Genomic DNA, 20,136 nt, shown 5'->3' with positions numbered 1-20,136 from the left:
TATGCCGATTTTGTACCTTATTTCAGAGCTCCTCTTGGTGCTCACGTGACCGCCTGCTGCTCTCCTGCCCTCCTACACGTCTGATTAGCCTCCATCTTCTACAACAATGTAAATCCATTAGGATCAGTGTTGTCATTTACAGAAGATGAGGATGACTTTCTGTGGGCTGTATTTGTCAGTATGCTTCAAAAAGGAATTGACTCTGTCAGTTTTTACCTTCTTCACCCCGAAACCCCCTTCTGATGCCGCTCTACCATCCCTCTAAGCAGCCCTGTAAAACTAGCCTCAAGGTGCGAAGCTCGTTCTGGGTCCCATCAGCTCTTGTGGACCAACCCATTCCAAGCCACACCCCCAGTGCAGAATGCTTCAACAACTTTATTAACAAGAGGTAAACGGAAATATTCCACCAGCTGGAAATGTGTAAAGGGAAAATTTCCTCAGGAGTGTTTCTGTCTACTAGTTTTTAATAAAATTGTTGAAGCAGATTAACAGAATGCAGCTCAGTACTGGTTCTAATTTGGGAACAAAAAGCATCTGGTTGTTATAGGTAATGGAATTACTGAGACAAATCTTCTCTGATAGATGAAGTCCGTGGTTAGAACTTGGAGGTACCTGAGGAAGCCTAAATTCTTAGAACTTTGAGGTATCTGAGGAAGAGCCCTTAAGGCCCATTCATATATTGCACATCAACTAAACAATTGTTCTAATCCTTTAGGTTTTTTTTTTTTTGTTTTTTTGCACCGAAGATGACATTAATCCTGTCCAAATTTGGAATGAACTGTGACAATTTTTGAAATTACCCTTTAGGCTCCATGCACACTGAAGCTCAAAAAAGCTTTTTCTGGACGCCAGATTGCTGGCAGAAAACGCTGGTTGAAAAACTTGCTTTTAACATCGTTTTGTACTAGCGTTTATGAGCGTTTATTAGCGTTAGCGTTTATGGGCGTTTTCAATAAAAATACACAGAGGACACTCCAAAAATCCCACAGTACATTCCAAACTCCCACAATGCATTGAAAAAATAGAATGCCGAACACTAATTAACGCGCGTTTGTGAGCGTTTATAAGCGTTTATCGGTTTTTGGCGAAAAACGGCACTTTGAACGCGCATTTCTGGCGTTCAGAAAAAATCCCATAAACTCCACTGCTCATTAAAGCTGAAAAACGTCCATGTGTGCATGGACACATAGGCTAACATAGAGTGGAGTTTATGGGCTTTTAAAAAAAACGCCCAAATTCCAATAAACTGCAGTTTATGAGCTCCAGTGTGCATGGAGCCTTAAAGTCAAACTCTGGGAAACCTGACTACTCTCCCTTGCAGTGGGGCTGCACCTGCACTGCATGGTTTAACTGCTTGTTTAGTCTAGGCGGCTGTGTAATGCATTTTTAATTACCTGATCCTCTGTTCCTCCAACAGACAGCTCTCCCTCATGTTTTGAAAATGGACTGTTCCTCAGCATGCTCAAGTTCAATGCAAAGCTATGGAAGTTGCATTGGTCTTGATCAGGGGTCTCCAAACTTGCTAAACCAAGGGCCATTTTACTGTCCCTTAGACTTTAGGAGAGTCGGACTGTGGCCAGTGGTAGCAGAAAATATCCCAGCATCAGTTGGAGTAAACCATTCCCCATCTTTGGTGTCAGTGAAAGGAATAGGGCCCCCCTTTTGTTTGTATCATTGGGAGGAATTGTGCCCCATCATTGGTGTCATTGGGAGGAATTTTACCCCATCATTGTTGTCACTGCAAGGAATTGTGCCCCATCATTGTGGTCACTGCAATCTGTGCCCCATCGTTGGTGTCATTGGGAGGAATTGTGCCCCATCGTTGGTGTCATTGGGAGGAATTGTGCCCCATCGTTGGTGTCATTGGGAGGAATTGTGCCCCATCGTTGGTGTCATTGGGAAGAATTGTGCCCCATCGTTGGTGTCATTGGGAAGAATTGTGCCCCATCGTTGGTGTCATTGGGAAGAATTGTGCCCCATCGTTGGTGTCATTGGGAAGAATTGTGCCCCATCGTTGGTGTCATTGGGAAGAATTGTGCCCCATGAATGACATAGTGTCTTAATGGCCAGATAAAAGAAAGCAAAGGGCCACAGTTTGGAGACCACTGGTCTTAATGATGACCTTAGATAGCTGGAGCATAGGGGAGAAGGCACTGTGGGGACCACTTTAGCAGCATAGAGGTGCAGGTAAGTAGGGCTACTTCCCATGCCCCCAAGACCTAAATGAGCAGTTAACCCTCACATTGCGGGCACAGCCCCACTGTAAGTGAGAGAATTTTTCAAGTTTCCTCCTGGAGTTCCACTTTAAAGCAGCCTTTCTCATCCCTTCTCTCCATCTCAAAAAAAAGTTTAGGTGTGATTATACTTGCGGTCTGTTGTTAATGTGATAAGTATGTTGCAAAACAATGTTCATACCAAAAAAAGTATTAAAAAGTATTATAAGTAATTCCAGTATTTGACACCCAGGGCATATCATTTTTCTCTCTACAACCAAATTATCGTCGGCAATAATTTAAAAATAAATAAAAATGATGGTGTTTTCTAATGTTGGTGATCAGTATAGAAGTTCCCCTTTGCATTGGTGGTCAATGAATGTAGGAGGCCAATTGCTCAAAGCTGGAGGAACCCCTGGCAAGGGGGAACACTGTTTGGGACAGGCTCCTTTATAGTATCCAGAATGGAGATTCTTGAGGCTGCTGTTCATGCCTGTCTTTAATGTCTGTCACTGGACTTTCTTATCCAGGATGAATTAGTAATGAGTCAACACAGACTGTTCAAAATGCAAAGCATCTGACGGATCTGGCATCTTGCTTTGTTTGCATATGCATTTCTTTGTAGTTGGGAAAACACGAGCCTATGTGAGTGCAGGCAACGTGTCACACTGACAGCGAGGCAGTGGGAATGATGATGTGACAATGTCGATCCCAGGCACAAGCACTTTCATTTAAATACATTATTCAATAGACACAGAGGATATACAGTAAATCCACATTGTGTGCACCACCAAGTCAGCTTTTACATTGTAAAAGTAGCAGTGACATCATTGTTGTGCTGTACATAGCCTGTGCAGAGAGCAGATTTGTGGGAGGGGCCCAGCAAGCCCACCCTTAACAGGTTGCCTGCGTAAAATTACAGGAGGGGGCGGAGACCAGACCAGTTACCCGGCACAATGAGAGGGATCAGCAGTGACCGGTCCTTATAAGAGGAAGTTAATACATAAAGCACCATTTGGTTTACTCATATATTCATTTTAAAATCAAGAAAGTGTTTTCTGTTGGGCTTTTATTTATGGAAGTCTGCCCTACACCAATCTGCCATAAGATTGTGATCACCCACCGTAACCCATTGAGTCATGGACTCCAATAAACCTCTGAAGGTACACGGTGCAATCTGTAACCCAGCAGTCAGTAGCAGATCTTTTAAGTCCAGTAAGTTATGAGGTGGGGCCTCTATGGGTCGTGATGGTTTTTCCAGAACATCCCACAGGTGATCTGGAGAGTTTGGAGACCAAGATAACACCTCAAACTCGTTGCTATGTTCCTCAAACCACTCCTGAATTTGTCAGACTAAGCCACCTCCATTCATTCCACTGTGGTCCAGTTCTGATGCTCACATGCCCATTGTAGGTGCTTTTGGCTGTAGAGACGGGTCAGCATGGGCACCCTAAACTGCATCAACACAGCCCCATGCACAGAAAACTATGATGCACTGTGTGTTCTGACACCTTTATATCAGAACCAGTATGAATTTTTTTTACCAATTTGAGCTACAGTAGCCCTTTTGTTGGATCAAGCAACCCTGGCCAGCCTTCGCTAAACTCCAGGCAAACTTTAAAAAATTATTAATTTATTTGTAAAAATCCTGAATTTGCTTAGATATCGGCTTCCTGTAATCTTTTATACAATAGCACTCAGACTGGGTGAAGTGGTGGAAATACTTTGGGTCAATTAAGTGTGCTGTATTCATTTGTGTAGAAAAGTAACGTGCTGACAAGAGCAGAGGGATGTCTTTATCAATCTGTTGGTGCTCCTACGCCGTCCAATGACAGGCAGTTGACCGAACTATGATACACAGATACAATAGAGGCAAATCAGCTCAGCGGGTAGGTTTGCTGTTTGGAAGAGCTGTGTAAATCCCAGGATTGGATTGAGAGAAGTACAAATCTTTTGTCAGGTAACACAATTACCATAGTTACTATTAATTGTGTATTTAGGTGTTTGCATGGAGTTCGGGTCCTTTCACACGGGGCGGATCAGTTCTGATCCGCCCCGTGGATATCTGTTTGCTCAGCGGGGATCACTCCGTCGATCCCCGCTGAGCAGGGAGATGACGGGTCCGTCTCTGCACACTGCGCAGGGACAGACCTGTCACAGCGCCGCTCTCCCCTATGGGAGATCGGATGACGACGGACCGCAGTGCCCGTCGTCACCCGATCCGATCCGCAGACGGATGGAAAAATAGCTTTTTCCTCCGTTACACTTTTTCGGATCGGAGCGGGTCGGATGTCAGCGGACATGTCACCGCTGACATCCGACGCTCCATAGAGCTCTATGGAGCACCCGTTCAGGTCCACCTGAAAAACTGACAGGCGGGCCTGAACGGGACGTCAGTGTGAAAGGGGCCTTCAGCTTTAAATGCACAACTTGCCTGCCAATAGAAATGTAGAACATTTGACATATCATTTGATTAAAAAAAACAATATGTCGGCAGTTTGTTTCAATGTACATTATCTCAAAAAAGTGAGTGCCCTTCATATTTTTGTAAATATTTTATTATTTCTTTTCTTGTGACAACACTGAGAAAATTACACTTTGCTACAATGTAAAGTAGTGAGTGTACAGCTTGTATAACAGTATACATTTTCTGTCCCCTCAAAATAACTCAACACACAGCCATTAATGTTGAAACCACTGGCAACAAAAGTAAAAATTTCCAAATTGGGCCCAAAGTGTTAATATTTTGTGTGGCCACAATTATTTTCCAGCACTGCCTTAACCTTCTTGGGCATGGAGTTCACCAGAGCTTCACAGGTTGCAGCTGGAGTCCTCTTCTACTCCTCCATGACGACGGAGTTGGTGGATGTTAGAGACCTTGCGCTCCTCCACCTTACTCACAGATTCTCAATAGGGTTTAGGTCTGGAGACATGCTTGGTCAGTCCATCACCTTTACCTTCAGCTTCTTTAGCAAGGCAGTGGTCGTTTGGAAGGTGTGTTTGGAGTCGTAATCATGTTGGAATACTGCCCAGTGGCCCAGTCTCCAAAGGGAGGGGATCATGCTCTGCTTCAGTATGTCACAGTACATGTTGGCATTCATGGTTCCCTCAATGAACTGTAGCTCCCCAGTGCCGGCAGCACTCATGCAGTCCCAGACCATGACACTCCCACCACCATGCTTGACTGTAGGCAAGACACACTTGTCTTTGTACTGCTCACCTGGTTGCCACCATACACGCTTGACACCAAATAAGTTTATCTTGGTCTCATCAGACCACAGGACATGGTTACGGTAATCAATGTCCGTAGTCTGCTTGTCTTCAGCAAACTGTTTGCAGGCTTTCTTGTGCATCATCTTTAGAAGAGGCTTCCTTCTAGGATGACAGCCATGCAGACCAATTTGATGCAGTGTGCGGAGTATAGTCTGAGCACTAACAGGCTGACCCCCCACCCCTCCAACCTCTGCAGCAATGCTGGCAGCACTCATACGTCTATTTCCCAAAGACAATCTCTGGATATGACACTGAGCATGTGCACTCAACTTCTTTTGGTCAACCATGGTGAGGCCTGTTCTGAGTGGAACCTGTCCTGTTAAACCGCTATATGGTCTTGGCCACCGTGCTGTGGCTCAGTTTCAGGGTCTTGGCAATCTTCTTATAGACTAGACCATCTTTATGTAGAGCAACAATTCTTTTTTTCAGATCCGCACCCGGAGTTCTTTGCCATGAGGTGCAATGTTGAATTTCCAGTGCCCAGTATGATGGAGTGAGAGCGATAACACCAAATTTAACACACCTGCTGTCCATTCACACTTGAAACTGTACATGTCACCAGAGCCAGGCAAGAGCACATTCTATAAACAGTGGCAGGGGAAACCACAACACAGCGGTGGCGATCAATTTCTGTTGAACAGGGACAGCCACACACAGATCAAAATTCTGTCAGCCCCAGCTGAATTGGCCAAATTTGGATTTGTCTATAGCCAGCTTAAAATCGGGGACAGTTAAGGCAAATGGTTAAATCTGGAACTAAAAGACAGGCAGGGGTTATAACTAGAGAAAAGCATAGAGCAGCACAGAAGATGCTCCCAATCAATAACAGGATTAATTTGCTCTGGCAGTGGCTTGGAGCACCAGATTTAAGCTGGCCATAGATGGATCAAATCTCAGCTGGCTCAGCAGGGATTGGCTGAGATTGTATGGGCAGGCTGGTTGTACCCAAGTCGATCCATCCATTGACTTGAGTACAACCAGCCTGTCCTATATATTTTACATGCGGCTGCTGCCAGTGCCTATAGCCACTAGCAGAAATCATTGTGTTCTACTGCCGGGCAGGCTCCCCGCCAGCGGAACACGATAGTGCTGCAGGAGGAATTCCGCCATTAACACTGACTGTATTGCTAGGGGAATTGAGTGCTTTTCTTTCCTTCCAGTTCTGGAAGGAAAAGTCTGACAGATAAAATCGCACTATTTACTGTACAGGGGCAGACACCAGACTCCCAACAGATTGCTGAGATGCTGTTATTGATATTTGGATTCTTCATCTGTAGGTGGGTTGTGTGTTTTCTTGGAGAGGTTTCTGTAAGCTGATATTGCATTTTTGTCACATCAAACAATGGCCACCTGTTCGCTGCCAGACTCAACAAAGCAGGTTGTTTTAAATGGCTTTTTAATGTGCTTGCTTACACTACAGAATTTAATACCTTTCCATAGAGTATTTTGAAGAGGGGTTTTGCACTTATTTGAAACCGCTAAATCCCTCGCCACCTGCAGGTGTGCCCCTCAGCAAGTCACAGGAGAGCCGCTGGGTGAGGGGACCACCTAAGGTTATATCTGGGAGCCAGAGCTATCAGTGGTGGCTGTGAGGTCACCCGAGTGACAGTCTTCTCAGATCTGTTCCTGTGAAAGCTGCTTAGATCGTCAATATGTGCGTTCCAGGGATACATCCTGAAAGGCATATGTTCCTAAATGCCAGCATCACTCGGGTCCAGCTGCAGCCTATTTCAAATTGCCATAGATTATGGTAGACTCATGTGCCCTGGAAAACGCTGTGATTTGAAGCTTATGGACAAAGCACCCAGTTGGCATGTAACCTTATTTATTACAGGTACTTATATAGCCCCGTCAGCCCCGTCAGCACTTTACTAATTTAGTGTACATTCACATCAGTCCCTGCCCTCAAGGAGCTTACACTCCAAGGTCCCTAACTCACATTCATACATATACTAGGGCCAATTTACACAGGAGCCAATTAATCTTCCAGCATGTCTTTGGAGTGTGGCAGGAAACCAGAGTACCCGGAGGAAACCCACACAAGCATAGGGAGAACATGCAAACTCCAAGCAGGTAGTGCCAAGCTTGGGATTCGAACCAATGACTCTAGTGCTGCCAGGTGGAAGTGCTGACCACTTAGTCCACCTCATTCTTTGACAGAAAAGGAAATGCCTTGCTGCAACACAAAGGCTCCATGCACACTGGACATTAAAATAACTTAATAAAGACGACAGTAGTTTCAGTTTGAGACAGGGAGTCTTTCAACATTTTTTTAAGGTTTTTGCAATAGCGCTTATTAGCATTTTTTGTGTTTTTCCACGTTATCGGTTTTGAGCGTTTTTTTTTCTTTCCAATGGATAAAAAAAAAAAAACAGCGCCGGTGAGCCACGTTTTTTTGAGCAGTTATCGATGCTTATCAGCGTTTATGCGCATTTAAAGGTTTTAAGCGTTTTTTGTGGTCCGAATGCGATTTTAAGGTGTTGAGACAACAGCCCATAAACTCCACTGCTGATAAACGTCCAAAACCGTCCCTGCACATAGGATAACATAGAGGGGAGTTTATGGGCTGTTAATAAAAATAAAAAAAACACCCAAACTAACGCTAAAAAATGCTGATAAACGCTATTGCAAAAAACTTAAAAAAAAACATTGAAAGACTCACTGCAAAGCTAGTTGCATTTTTTATAACGTTTTTTTAACCTACAGTGTGTTTGGAGCCTTAAATTTAGGAAACCCTATTTTAATATTTTAACTTTGGATGTAAGAGCTGACCACTTGCTTTCATGAATACTCTCTGAAGTTCCTGGAACTGGATTGACTTGTCCATATGTTTCTAAACTTCTACCCTTCCTTTACCCATCCAGGAGGCCTCTCAACTGCCAATTCAATTAGGGTGACTGCCAATGCCATTAGGAAGATGGACCCACCCCCTATTAGGCCCTTGAATTGCCCTGGTCCATGCACGGACTCTGTATTGCTAGACCACAACTCTGTCATATTTCACCCCTGGGCTAAGGTCATCAAGACGTATTCTAGGCTTTAAACTCTTAATAGCTTTGGGTTTTGTGAAGGCTGACACTTCTCTTTTATTTTATAAATTTTTTGCTATACTTGCATCATCTGTAACATATTTTGATGCTGTTTGAAGTGAAGTACTGACAAGCCACAATAACCAATAAACGTTATTCTTTAAAAAAAACTATTTTAATTTCGGTAAATGGTGAAAGTCGGCAAAATAAACCTCTTGTATCTACTTAAATTCAACATCATCCTGCCATGAAAAAAAATGTGAGTGAGGATCAGGGGGTGTGATTTTTTTTTTTTTTTGGGTGGCTTGGGTGATTTTTCTTTGTAGTGAACATTCACATCTTTGGCATAATGACCCCCTCACTTCAAGATAGATCTTCAGTTTTGACAAGCCACATGTCACAATGATAGACTATGCACGTGTGCCTTTGTGCCATGCTAGTGTTATTCTACTGACCTCTAGTGGCAATATAGCAGAATGCGATACCCATCTGACTTGCTTATCCGACTCTATAAGTGTTTGTTCTTTAGATTATACGAGTTATTTAAACGTTTTTCAATGTATCTTTTCTGTTATTTTCTCATCAAACTGTTCAGTTCACATGCATAAATATTTTGTTATTTAACATTAAATTAACAGTTAAAACCCTTGATTTTTCATATAACATTATTAAAGCATAACTCCACTTTTGTTGAAAAAAAAAAACATTCCCATTCTGGGTGATCTATGTAAATTACAAGCATTATAACAAACTTTGCAGATTCCTACTTTGTTATTCTGACGTAATTCCTGTTTGTTCCTCTGTGCCCCGGTGCTGAGTGAGTCTAATGGGAGTGGTTTCATAATTATCAGTCAGCTGTGAGAGCTGCAGAGCACTAATGAGGAAATCTACTGGCCCTGCATCCTTTAGACGTGTTCTTATTGGGAGTAGCTCACCAAAAATTATGGGTTTTTTTCACGGGATTGCCTGAAATCTGACTTGTATCCTAAAATCGGTGAGCCGATTACACAAGCAGAAAATGATGTTTCTGGGGAGCGGTCAGTAAACATTCTGTGTACAGAACACCTCCAGGTAGCCATATTGCATTGCATTTTCAGAAAATTACAGCAGCTACAGATTAAAAAGAAATGGTTATTTTTTTTTTTCAAATAACGTTTTATTCACCATCAGTGAAAACAGAGGTATATAAACAGTACAGAAGTGCAATAAAAGACAAACGCATATAGGGCTATGCAAAAGTAAATATAGATATGTGACAGGCAGCAACGGAGCACAGGCATGTCCAGTAGTTCGGGCGATGGAGTGTCACGGGGCGGGAGGCACCAAAAGTCAGCCATCCACCCCATAACCCCCACGACCCAGTACGTGCTGCCATGTGGCCCAAACCAGACACAAAATGCATAGCAAATGAGAATCGCTATAAAAACAGGAGAGATGAGAAAGAAAAACAGAGAAAGGGGAAAGAAAAGAAAGAAAAGAAAGAGAAGAAAGTGCCAGAAATCCAGGTCGTCATACCTCAACCATTTCGCCCCTAGTCTTCCCGCAGCCGCCATCTCTCCCATACTCGGTCAAATTCCTCCAGCCTGTCCCTCACTCTGGCCGTCATCTTCTCCATTAATTCCACATCCTTAATCCTGGAGTAGAGGGCCTCCATAGATGGGGCCAGTCGACTCTTCCAGTTAAGGGCTATTAGACAACGGGCTGCAGTAAGGATATGCCGCAGGAGCTGCCGGGACGGCTTAGCCATCCGCGGTTGGGACAGGCCAAAGAGATAAAACTTGGGCGTAAACGGGATAGGCACCTCAAATACCCGGCCAAGGAGCTGTTGGGTTGATGTCCAGAATGGGGCTATCAAAGGGCAAGCCCAATATATATGAAATAGGGTACCCCTGTCCTGTAGACAGCGCCAGCATCGATCAGAGGCGGAGGGATAGATTGAAATGGTTATTTTTAATAACATTCAATTACAGTATCACTTTTGTCGCAATTGTATACACTATATTATTTTTTCTTTATTTGCTATATTTTTTCCCCCGTGAAAGTGGAGTTACCCTTTAAACAGCTCCCACCCGGGCTTATAGCAAAATGACGACCGGGCGGTGGTTCAGTTATCCTGACTGGGCATCATATAACATCTAGCAGGATAACTGCCGGCATGTGCCCTGCGCAGCGCAGCGATTGGTGGTGCAGCGTTTCAGTCTGACACACCACTACACCCATCTCAGTAAAGAGCCTCTGACGGAGGCTCTTTGCCCCGTGATCAGCCGTGTCCAATCGCGGCTGATCACAGTGTAAACAGGAAGAGCCATTTATCGGCTTTTCCTCACTCACGTCTGACAGGCAGGGTCAGGTTATCAGCGCAGCGCCCCCCCCCCCCTCCCATGGATGCCCACACTGGACCACCAGGGCACCCACCACACATTGATGAGCAGGTATGGCCACCAGGGATGCCGCACAGTGCCCTAAAATATGCCAATCAGCCCACAAATGGTGCCAGTCAGTGCCCACTATGAATGCCTGTCAGATGTCTCCTCCTCAGTGATGCCCAGCAGTGCCACACATCAGTGTCAATCAGTGCCCATCCATGCTCATCTGTGCCACCTATCAGTGCCACTCATAAGCCCATCAGTGCAGCCTTTCAGTGCCTATGTTTGGCCATCAGTGCCACCTATCAATGCCCATCAGTGATCCATACCAGTGCCAGCTATCAGGGCCCATCATAGGTGGCACCTAATTTTTAGAAATTTGGGGTCTTTTATTATTTGTTGCGCAAAAAATAAAAACTCCAGCAGTGATCAAATACCACCAAAAGAAAGCTCTATTTGTCCGAACAAAATTATAAAAGTGCGACAGCGCTGAAAGCTAAAAATTGGCTTGGGCAGGAAGGGGTGAAAGTGCCCGGCATTGAAGTGGTTAAACATTCACCTGAAGTGACCCAGTTTTCTGCTTTCTTCAACAGAAAACTCCTAAAATGCCCCAAGCCGAGAGTTGAGAATATTTTGAGGAAAATATAGATAGAACCTGCTTGCAGAAAATTAAACAGACCTATGTGTTAAAACCTCTAGTAAATCAAACATTTCGTTTTTAAATGTTTGAAAAAAATAAATTAAAAAAATCACACACAGTAGTGAAAGTAATACAAGCTGTAGGCTTAAAGTGTATGCCTGGGTAAAATAAAGACATCCTATTTAGTATAAAGTATTTCTGCAGGACACACATTTCCTTTTGTTTTTAGCTCCTCAGAAATGTACAAGTATAGAAAATACTTATTGATTTGCTAGAAATTCAGTAAAAATCGAACGTCCTGTTGTAAGATGACAACATAGTTTTCTGCAGGCAGCCTGTAGTGGGTGGAGCTTGCTTGATCCCTCCCACAGCTCTGATCCCTGCACAGACTATGTACAACACAGTGATAATGTCATTGCTACTTTTACAGTAAGTTACAGTAATTTATATCCTTTGTGGTTATTGAGGAATATCCCGTATTTAAATGAAAGTTTTTTGGTGTGGAGTTTGGCTTTAAAGGGACACTATACAATATCCTTATTCTCCATTACAAATCCATACACGTTCCCTACATAATGGTCCTGGAATCCATTTTTAATTAAATCGTTTCTTACACAGTTTTTCTGCCTCCTTGTAACGTCCTCCGTCAGCAAATTACCACCCGCTCTCCTTACCCTGGATGGTGAGATCAGCAGTCGGATGTGGCCATCTTCCAGGGTGGCGGGCTCGGGAGAAAGCTGCTCCGGTGTCCTCTCCTGGAGCAGCTTCCGTGGTGTCTCCTCTCCTCTCTGCTCCTCCCAGTGCTAGGCGTCCAATAGGATCACCCGACGTTTTGGCCAATCAGGAAACAGGTTTCATACCCACTTCCTGATTGGCCAGGAGAATTTTCATTCACTGCTGCAACACACCTGGGTGGGCTACAGATGCAATTCTCTGCATCCTGAGTCCACCCTATTTTTAAACCTATTAGAGCCTCTGGCTCTAATCAGGTTCTTAAAAAAAAAAAAACCTGGCTGCTGTAATTCATTTGCCTGGTGACCCAAAAGGGGCCGGACACATGAATAGGGGGCAGCCGTGGATAGATTAATGCTATGCATGAATCTATCCACTGCATATAGGGGGTGGCTGGAGAGAGGGGACCGCGCCCAGGCTCTCCTAATGGATGGGCTACCACTGAAGGGGACCATGGAGAATGTACGTAGTCACCCTCTAACAAGAAGTCAGGTCACAGCAGCAAAGACAAAGGAAGTTGCAGGGGATTGAGAGCAAAATAAAGGAATTTGTGCATAAAGAATACATAGTGGAATAGAATGCTTTCTTTGTAAACCAGAGTTTAGTGTCACTATGCTATGGTATTGTCATTTTGTTATGTTACTTATTAACTCGTACAGGATTTATGCATGCTCTGTGTAATGCATCTATTTTCTCTTTTAGATCCTTTTTGATCAGGCTCAGCGGTCGGTGCGACAGCAGCTTCATAGTTTTGTAAAAGAGTGAGTCATTTTTTACTGTATTATCACTGTACTGTAACACTATAATATTATTATTCAGGATTTATATAGTGGCAACAGTTTGCGCAGCGCTTTACAACATGAGAGCAGACCGTACTGTTGCAATACATTACAGAAGGAATCAGAGGGCCCTGCTTGTTAGAGCTTACAATATAGGATCTATATAGCTGTCTTGTATAAGAAGTATTTCTCTGTTTTGTGTTTGTGTACTTTGATGATATTTTACACCAGAAGATGTAAAGTCCAGCGTGGGCCCATGATAAAAAAATATCTGCTACAGAATCGAAGTGGTTGTAAACCTCAAACATGAAATATGAACAAAGCATATGCCTCTATAATATGTAGTTGCCACAATCTGGAGCACTAATGCCCTGTGCACATGGTCGGACTCTCCGACGGAAAATGTGGAATTGGATCGTGTTGTCGGAAAATCCGATCATGTGTGGGCTCCATCAGACTTTTTCCGTCTGAATTTACGACACACAAAGTTTGAGAGCTGGATCTAAAATTTTCCGACAACAAAATAAGATCGTTTAAATTCTGATCGTGTGTAGACAATTCTGACGGACAAAGTGCCACGCATGCTCAGAATAAATTCCGAGATGAAAGCTATTGGCTACTAGCCCAGTTATAGTCCCGTCGTACGTGTTGTACGTCACCGCATTCAGAACGATCAGATTTTCCAACAACTTTGTGCGACCGTGTGTATGCAAGACAAGTTTGGGCCAAAATCCGTCAGAAAAAAATCTGATCCCGATGCAGCAGTTACATTTCTCACGAGCCATTGCCACCTTCTCCCCGATTACTTCTGGGTGCCAGCAAAACTGCTACTCGTGGGGCCCACATACTCTTGTTTGACTGTTCTGGGAATTACATCATCCTACACAGGAGTCCATCAATCTTGTACAGCCAGAGTGTGATGGAAATGCATGCGGAGCTGCTCATGCGCACCTCTGTCTTCATTCAGTAGAAGACTGCGAGCAAGCTGGTAAGTGTTTGTTATAGCATGTCTCTTTTGCAATAAAGAGCGGCAAATTTGTATTAGTTTTGTTTAGTTCCACTTTAAATAATGCCTGGTGCAAAGATGAAAACCTTCAGCAAATCGGAGGATCTTCATACGACTAGTACAGTGATGTTCACCTTCCCCAGTGAGACATGCGTTCACTGATGCCAGCTGGACCAATGTAACAATCCAAATAAAGATGACATCCAGACTTCAGCTTTGAGCATTGGGCCTCAACACGACCACTTCTATCCTCCATCAGAAGCCCATGTGACAGGCTGAGAATGCAGAAGAACAGTTTAGAGACCAGGGCAAAGTGTTGTCGCTCTAAAAAAAGTTAGTGCCTGAACAAGGACCTTCATGTCAGACCATCAGCTATTTTAACTGCTTCAGGACCACCCACCACACTTATACTGCGGCAGGGTAGCCCCACTGCACTGGTTCACGTACATGTATGACATTTCCTATTTCCGGGAAGGGGGTGCCCCGCCCCGGCTGTGATGTCATTCGCTACAGCTGCAAATTTAAAAACATCACTTATTGTAATACGAAGACTTGTCTGTGTTGCTTGTAGCAACCATGTGTGATAAAAATGAAATGTGTCTATGTACGGTGAATGGTGAGAGTGACATACAAATAACAGGTGTATTTGGAGACGATATCCTCCTAGGCAGCGCTGCGTAATCCAGACGTCACTGGAAGTTCTGAGGCTTTATCGAGGAGAGCAGAGGTAGACTCTGCCTGGGTTCAGCAGTGCAATCGATGTATGTAGGCCACAAGTGTAGCAGCTTCGCTGGCAGGCCGAGGGAGACAGTTTCCATAGTAACGGGTAATTAAGTGAGAATCTGTCAGAAGCAGAAGCCCTGTGTGCTTGGGGGAGGGGCACGTAAAGGATCTCGACATCCTCCATATTTACTTTTCCTCCTTCCTGTCCTGAGCTACTCTCAGATCAGACTTCCACGGCTAGATCATAGCCCTGCTCATTCTGCACCATTTCCTTCTGATCATGTTATAAATGGGAAAATCTGACACCGTAATTATAAGTCACAGCATTTCAATACATACCGATATACAGTTTTAAGCATTCACTAACATCTACAGTTTAGACTAGCGGGTCAAGGACACGGAGCTCTCACCAGAGCATCCTCTCACACACGCATTTGGCCACGAACCATAGGTAAAGGGACACTAAGCCTAAAAAGGAAACATATTTGAAGGACTAGCTTTTATAACACTAGAAATATCTAGCCTATATAATAAGGAAATGCATAGTGCAATGGCTGTGTACAAAGAGTGGTACCTGAAATCATCCCTAAAGGAGACCCTTGTAAATCTCCCAAAAAAAAAATCTAATAGCACTCTCCTGCATTAGGCTAGGTTCACACTAGTGTGGGATGCGGAGAGGAGTGTAATCGCATGCCATCTTGCATCTGCAGAAAAAATGCATTGCCGTTTAGAAGATGAGTGGGGCTACTTTTAATTCTAATGACACCCTCACACACTGGGAACCACACTGCATTATGTGGTTTACCTGCAGCCATGTTTTATAAAGAGGTGCAGGGACCTTTTACTTTAGTTTCTGTGCCCAAGGAAAGGCAGCCATGAAGATTCGTAGATCTGAACTAGGACTTCGGCAAGGTATGCTGCTTGCCTCTCTCTCGGGCAGCCTGCGTCTCCCACCTTTGCCCTGTTCCAATGCTGCAGCCTCCATAATATTCTTCAGCATTAAACACTTCTGGAAGGATCAAGTGCCCTTTGTCCCTTGCTACGGAGCGTTTCTGACCACTATGTCACTTCAGGATGCAGCAGTGATGTAGGGGGTCAGAGGCCAGAGCCACAAGTGGGTACACAGGCCCCCAAATTGTTGAATGCTCAGGAGAGAACATAGGAGACACAGGCCACAGGTAGGGGAGTATAGGAGCTCTTCTTTTGTAGGGGAATGCCATTAGGATTTTTTAAAGACTGATAGGGTCTTTTTAAGGTGAACTTGTGAGGATCGCAAGAAGTGAGCCGCCATTGATAACTTTTCTTCAAAGGTGCAGACTCTGGGGCTGCCATCCTGATTTCACTCCCTAGGTGTTTCATTCATTTAGAACAAGCACATAGCCAGTGAAGTTATAGACGACTGACCTGCTGTCCTGTGTTGTTGATCTAGGTAGCTAGGTCAGTGACTTACCAGGTACTGAAGCCAGGTTTAATGCTTATGGCCCTGGAGCCTTTATTTTTAAAAGCTTACATATTTCTCTTCAACTGATCTGACTTGCTGAATTTCTCATTGGTTGCTTTCAGTAACCACGCATTGCACATTGTCATTTAAGGTTGCATTTCTCTATTTATGCAAATCTGTCATGGGAGGAATACTAGGCTTTGGACCGGCCTCTGTCTGAAGATGCTGTTTTTAGTTTCTCAGTGTTCAAATGAGTTACATGTAACAAGTATGCAGCAAGTCAAGTCAGAATTATTTGCTTGCATATTAAGCCTGGGCTTTATGTCAGCCATAACTCAGGTTTGGATTTAACACCCAATACAATACTTGGATGAGGACCAGGGTTTTTTGAGTAACCTAGAGGACAGGAACTTTTGCTTGCAACCATCAGAAGTGCTCATGGCTACCAGAGGTTCCCAACTTGTTGGAAAATCTGTGTGATCTAGCTGAGCATTCCTTCCTACTGAAGCCCATGTGCACTGCTTCAGTCCATTAGGCTAGTCCCATAACAAAAGTCAGTAGGTCCCGGGACTACAGAGGGCAAATGTAAGTCTCCCTGCCTGTCATTCTTTAGAGGACTTCAACCCTTCAATGGCTGGTCCTAAAAGCACTAATGACTTGGGTATCAACATGACCAGCAACTAGTATTTTTTTACTGATGACAACCCAAAAAACCCTGAACCTTGCAAAAAAAAATGACAACACTACTTTTGTCTAGCAAAGGTTGATCTCCTTTTTGGCTGCTGTGATTCCCGGTAATCATTGTTCTTGATATCAGAATGAAGATGGTGAAAGCTGCTGCAGGAACTCCTTTCATTGCCCCATAAACCAGTCAAAAAGTTACCTATTGATCATTTTGTGCCTGTTTGCATTTGCTCATCTGTGCTTTGTGTGTTCATTTCAGAGATGTGAGGAAATTCAAGGAGTCAAAGAAGCAGTTTGACAAAGTCCGGGAAGATCTGGACATTGCACTAGTGAAAAACGCTCAGGCCCCTCGCCATAAACCACATGAAGTGGAAGAAGCTACGGGTACCCTGACAATTACAAGAAAGTGCTTCCGTCACCTCGCCCTAGACTATGTACTACAAGTGAGTGCTGTTCATTTCTGTTAATTAGTTATAAGAACCTTTACAAATGTACCTGCAGTTGAGGACTGGAAGCCTTTGGCCTGGGGGGGGGGCGCAAACACATCCAAGTCCTGTCACAGTGTTTGTTGGGCACATTTGGAAAGGTGCTTTTCCCTAAAGGATATGATCCACATTTTTTACATTTTCAGAATCTATTTTGTTTGCAACTCTTGGTATTTGATCACACAAAATCTCAGAGCTGCAAAGAATTTTAGTCCTGGAAGACTTCCCTATGCCAGAGTAAAATAACAGAAAAATCAAGTATGTTAAATTATAATAGTATTTTTCCTTCCATTCACATTTCTATTCGCTTTTAATGATCCTTTACATTTTGCTAGGGAATTGGACCACTCCAGTAAGTCTGTAGTCCCTATTACAGCCAAAGTTTCTCCTCCCTCCCACCACATCTTAGCCCTCTCCTCTTCTGGTAGTGTCTAATTACTGTCTGTGCTGGCCCAGCTAATCCCCCCCCCCCCCTTACCTCCAAACACCTAAGTGACAAGTTTTGGTTGCTGACATCACATCCAAGATGGCAGTGCCCAGCAGCAGTCTTGGGCCTTTTAGATTTAAAGCGGAGTTCTGTGAAATAATTTTTTTTTTTTAAAAGCCAGTAGCTAAAATATTGCAGCTGCTGACTTTTTAAATATTTATTATTATACAGGGTTTAATTTGGACACTTACCTGTCCAGGGCACCCGCGATGTCCTCACCTGAAGCCCATCTGTCCCTCAGCTCTTGGGTGGAGGCACTGCCATCATCGGTAAGGGAATCAGGAAGTGAAGCCTTGCGACTTCACAGCCTGGTTCCCTACTGCGCATGCGCAAGTCGCACTGCACGTCCTCACTGGTCCCTGCTGTCTGGGACCTGTGTGTCTCCCAGAAGACAGCGCGGGGGGGGGGGGGATGGAGCCAGACATGGCAAAGATCACCACAGAGCCTGCGTGATCTATGCCCGGAGGTGAGAGCAATTACCTGGATTATACAGTTATCTACTTCCCCCAACCTCTGTAAGGTGCCAAATGTGACACCGGAGGGGGGGAGGAATCCGATCAGCAGAAGTTCCATTTTTGGGTGGGACTCGGCTTTAAACACAATGGAGACTTTTACAGGTAAATTTTAAATGGGAAGATTGTTCTTGAAAGGGTCTCCTTAATCAGTTGTTATCAAGCAAGTAGACCTACATCATGTCATCTTTGCCTCTGTTTGATCTGCAGTTGCCAAGGAGACCAGACGTTTGATGGGGGAAACTATTAAACTAATAAATCAGTGTTTTTAGTTCCACTATTATTATTTTGTTTTCAAATAACAGTTTTATTAGTTATCTCAGCAGATAAATGAACATAGACAGAACACAGTAAGTTCCTGGCATTACAAGAGTGGGAATATAACCAGTATAGAGATTGTAGCAGTAATATGCAGGATCTTTGCTAAATCATACTATGAACTGTTGGATGCTAATTGAAGTTTGCCATAGGCTATGTGAGAGCCTAAGGAGTGTGAGAGGAGTCGGAAATTAGTTCCACTTTTAATGCTAGAATATTGATGATGTACTGATTAATGTAAGGTAACACCATATACTGTGGACCACTATGCAAACATAAAAAATAAGTACCTTGCTCTGGCAGAGGTACCTTTTTAATATAGGACACCTGACCTGCACAGTGCCTCTGATCCTATCACAAAAACAGGCAGTGTCCACAAGATAAAGCAAATATAGGCTGAATCTGGCTTCTATACAAAAATAGTCAGGCTAGGTAGTATACTGGAGGAATGTTGGCCATCACAAACCACTAATTTGATATTAATACAGTGAGGGAAAAAAAGTTTTTGATCCCCTGCTGATTTTGTACGTTTGCCCCCCTGACAAAGAAATGATCAGTCTATAATGTTGATGGTCAGTCTATTTGAACAGTGAGAGACATAATAACAACAAAAACATTCCAGAAAAACACATTTCAAAAAAGTTATTAATTGTTTTGCATTGTGAATGAGTGAAATAAGTATTTGACCCCTTCGCAAAACATGGCTTAGTACTTGGTGGCAAAACCCTTGTTGGCAATTAGAGGTCAGACGTTTCTTTTAGTTGGCCATCAGGTTTGCACACATCTCAGGAGGGATTTTGTCCCACTCCTCTTTGCAGATCTTCTCAAAGTCATTAAGGTTTTGAGGCTGACGTTTGGTAACTCGAGTCTTCAGCTCCCTCAACATATTTTCTATGAGATTAAGGTCTGGAGACTGGCTAGGCCTCTCCAGGACCTTAATGTGCTTTTTTTTGAGCCACTCCTTTGTTGCCTTGGCTGTGTATTTTGAGTCCTTGTCATGCTGGAATACCTATCCATGACCCATTTTAAATGCTCTGGCTGAGGGAAGGAGGCTTCCACCCAAGATTTGACGATACATGGCCCCGTCCATCATCCCTTTTGTTGCAGGGAAATTGTCCTGTACCCTTGACAGAAAAACACCCCCAAAGCATAGGCAGCATTCCTCCTCCAAACACAGCGAGTTGAGTTGATGCCAAAGAGTTTGATTTTGGTCTCATCTGACCACAACACTTTCACCCAGTTCTCTTCTGAATAATTCAGATGTTCATTAACAAACTTCAGATGGGCCTGTACATGTGCTTTCTTGAGCAGGGGGACATTGAGGTCATTACAGGATTTCAGTCCTTCACGGTGTTGTGTGTTATTTGTTTTATTGGTGACAATGGTCCCAGCTGCCTTGATATTATTAACAAGATTCTCCCATGTAGTTCTGGGCTGATTCCTCACCG

At 43.8% G+C, this 20,136-nt stretch overlaps 1 protein-coding gene across 1 annotated transcript in view; it reads left to right on the top strand.

Moving 5' to 3' along the window:
* The window catches only part of ACAP3 (ArfGAP with coiled-coil, ankyrin repeat and PH domains 3), a 279,280-nt gene that overhangs the window by 167,914 nt on the left and 91,230 nt on the right, over positions 1–20,136 (top strand). The window contains exons 5-6 of the mRNA XM_077457605.1: positions 12,956–13,014; positions 17,146–17,329. Coding sequence (XP_077313731.1) covers positions 12,956–13,014; positions 17,146–17,329 — 243 coding nt within the window. The remainder of the gene's footprint in view (positions 1–12,955; positions 13,015–17,145; positions 17,330–20,136) is intronic.

Source organism: Lithobates pipiens, unplaced genomic scaffold (assembly GCF_037356315.1).
Source record: "Lithobates pipiens isolate NorthernLeopardFrog02 unplaced genomic scaffold, aLitPip1_a1.2 Scaffold_27, whole genome shotgun sequence".
NCBI lineage: Eukaryota > Metazoa > Chordata > Amphibia > Anura > Ranidae > Lithobates > Lithobates pipiens.
This window is presented reverse-complemented; position numbering and strand designations above follow the sequence as displayed.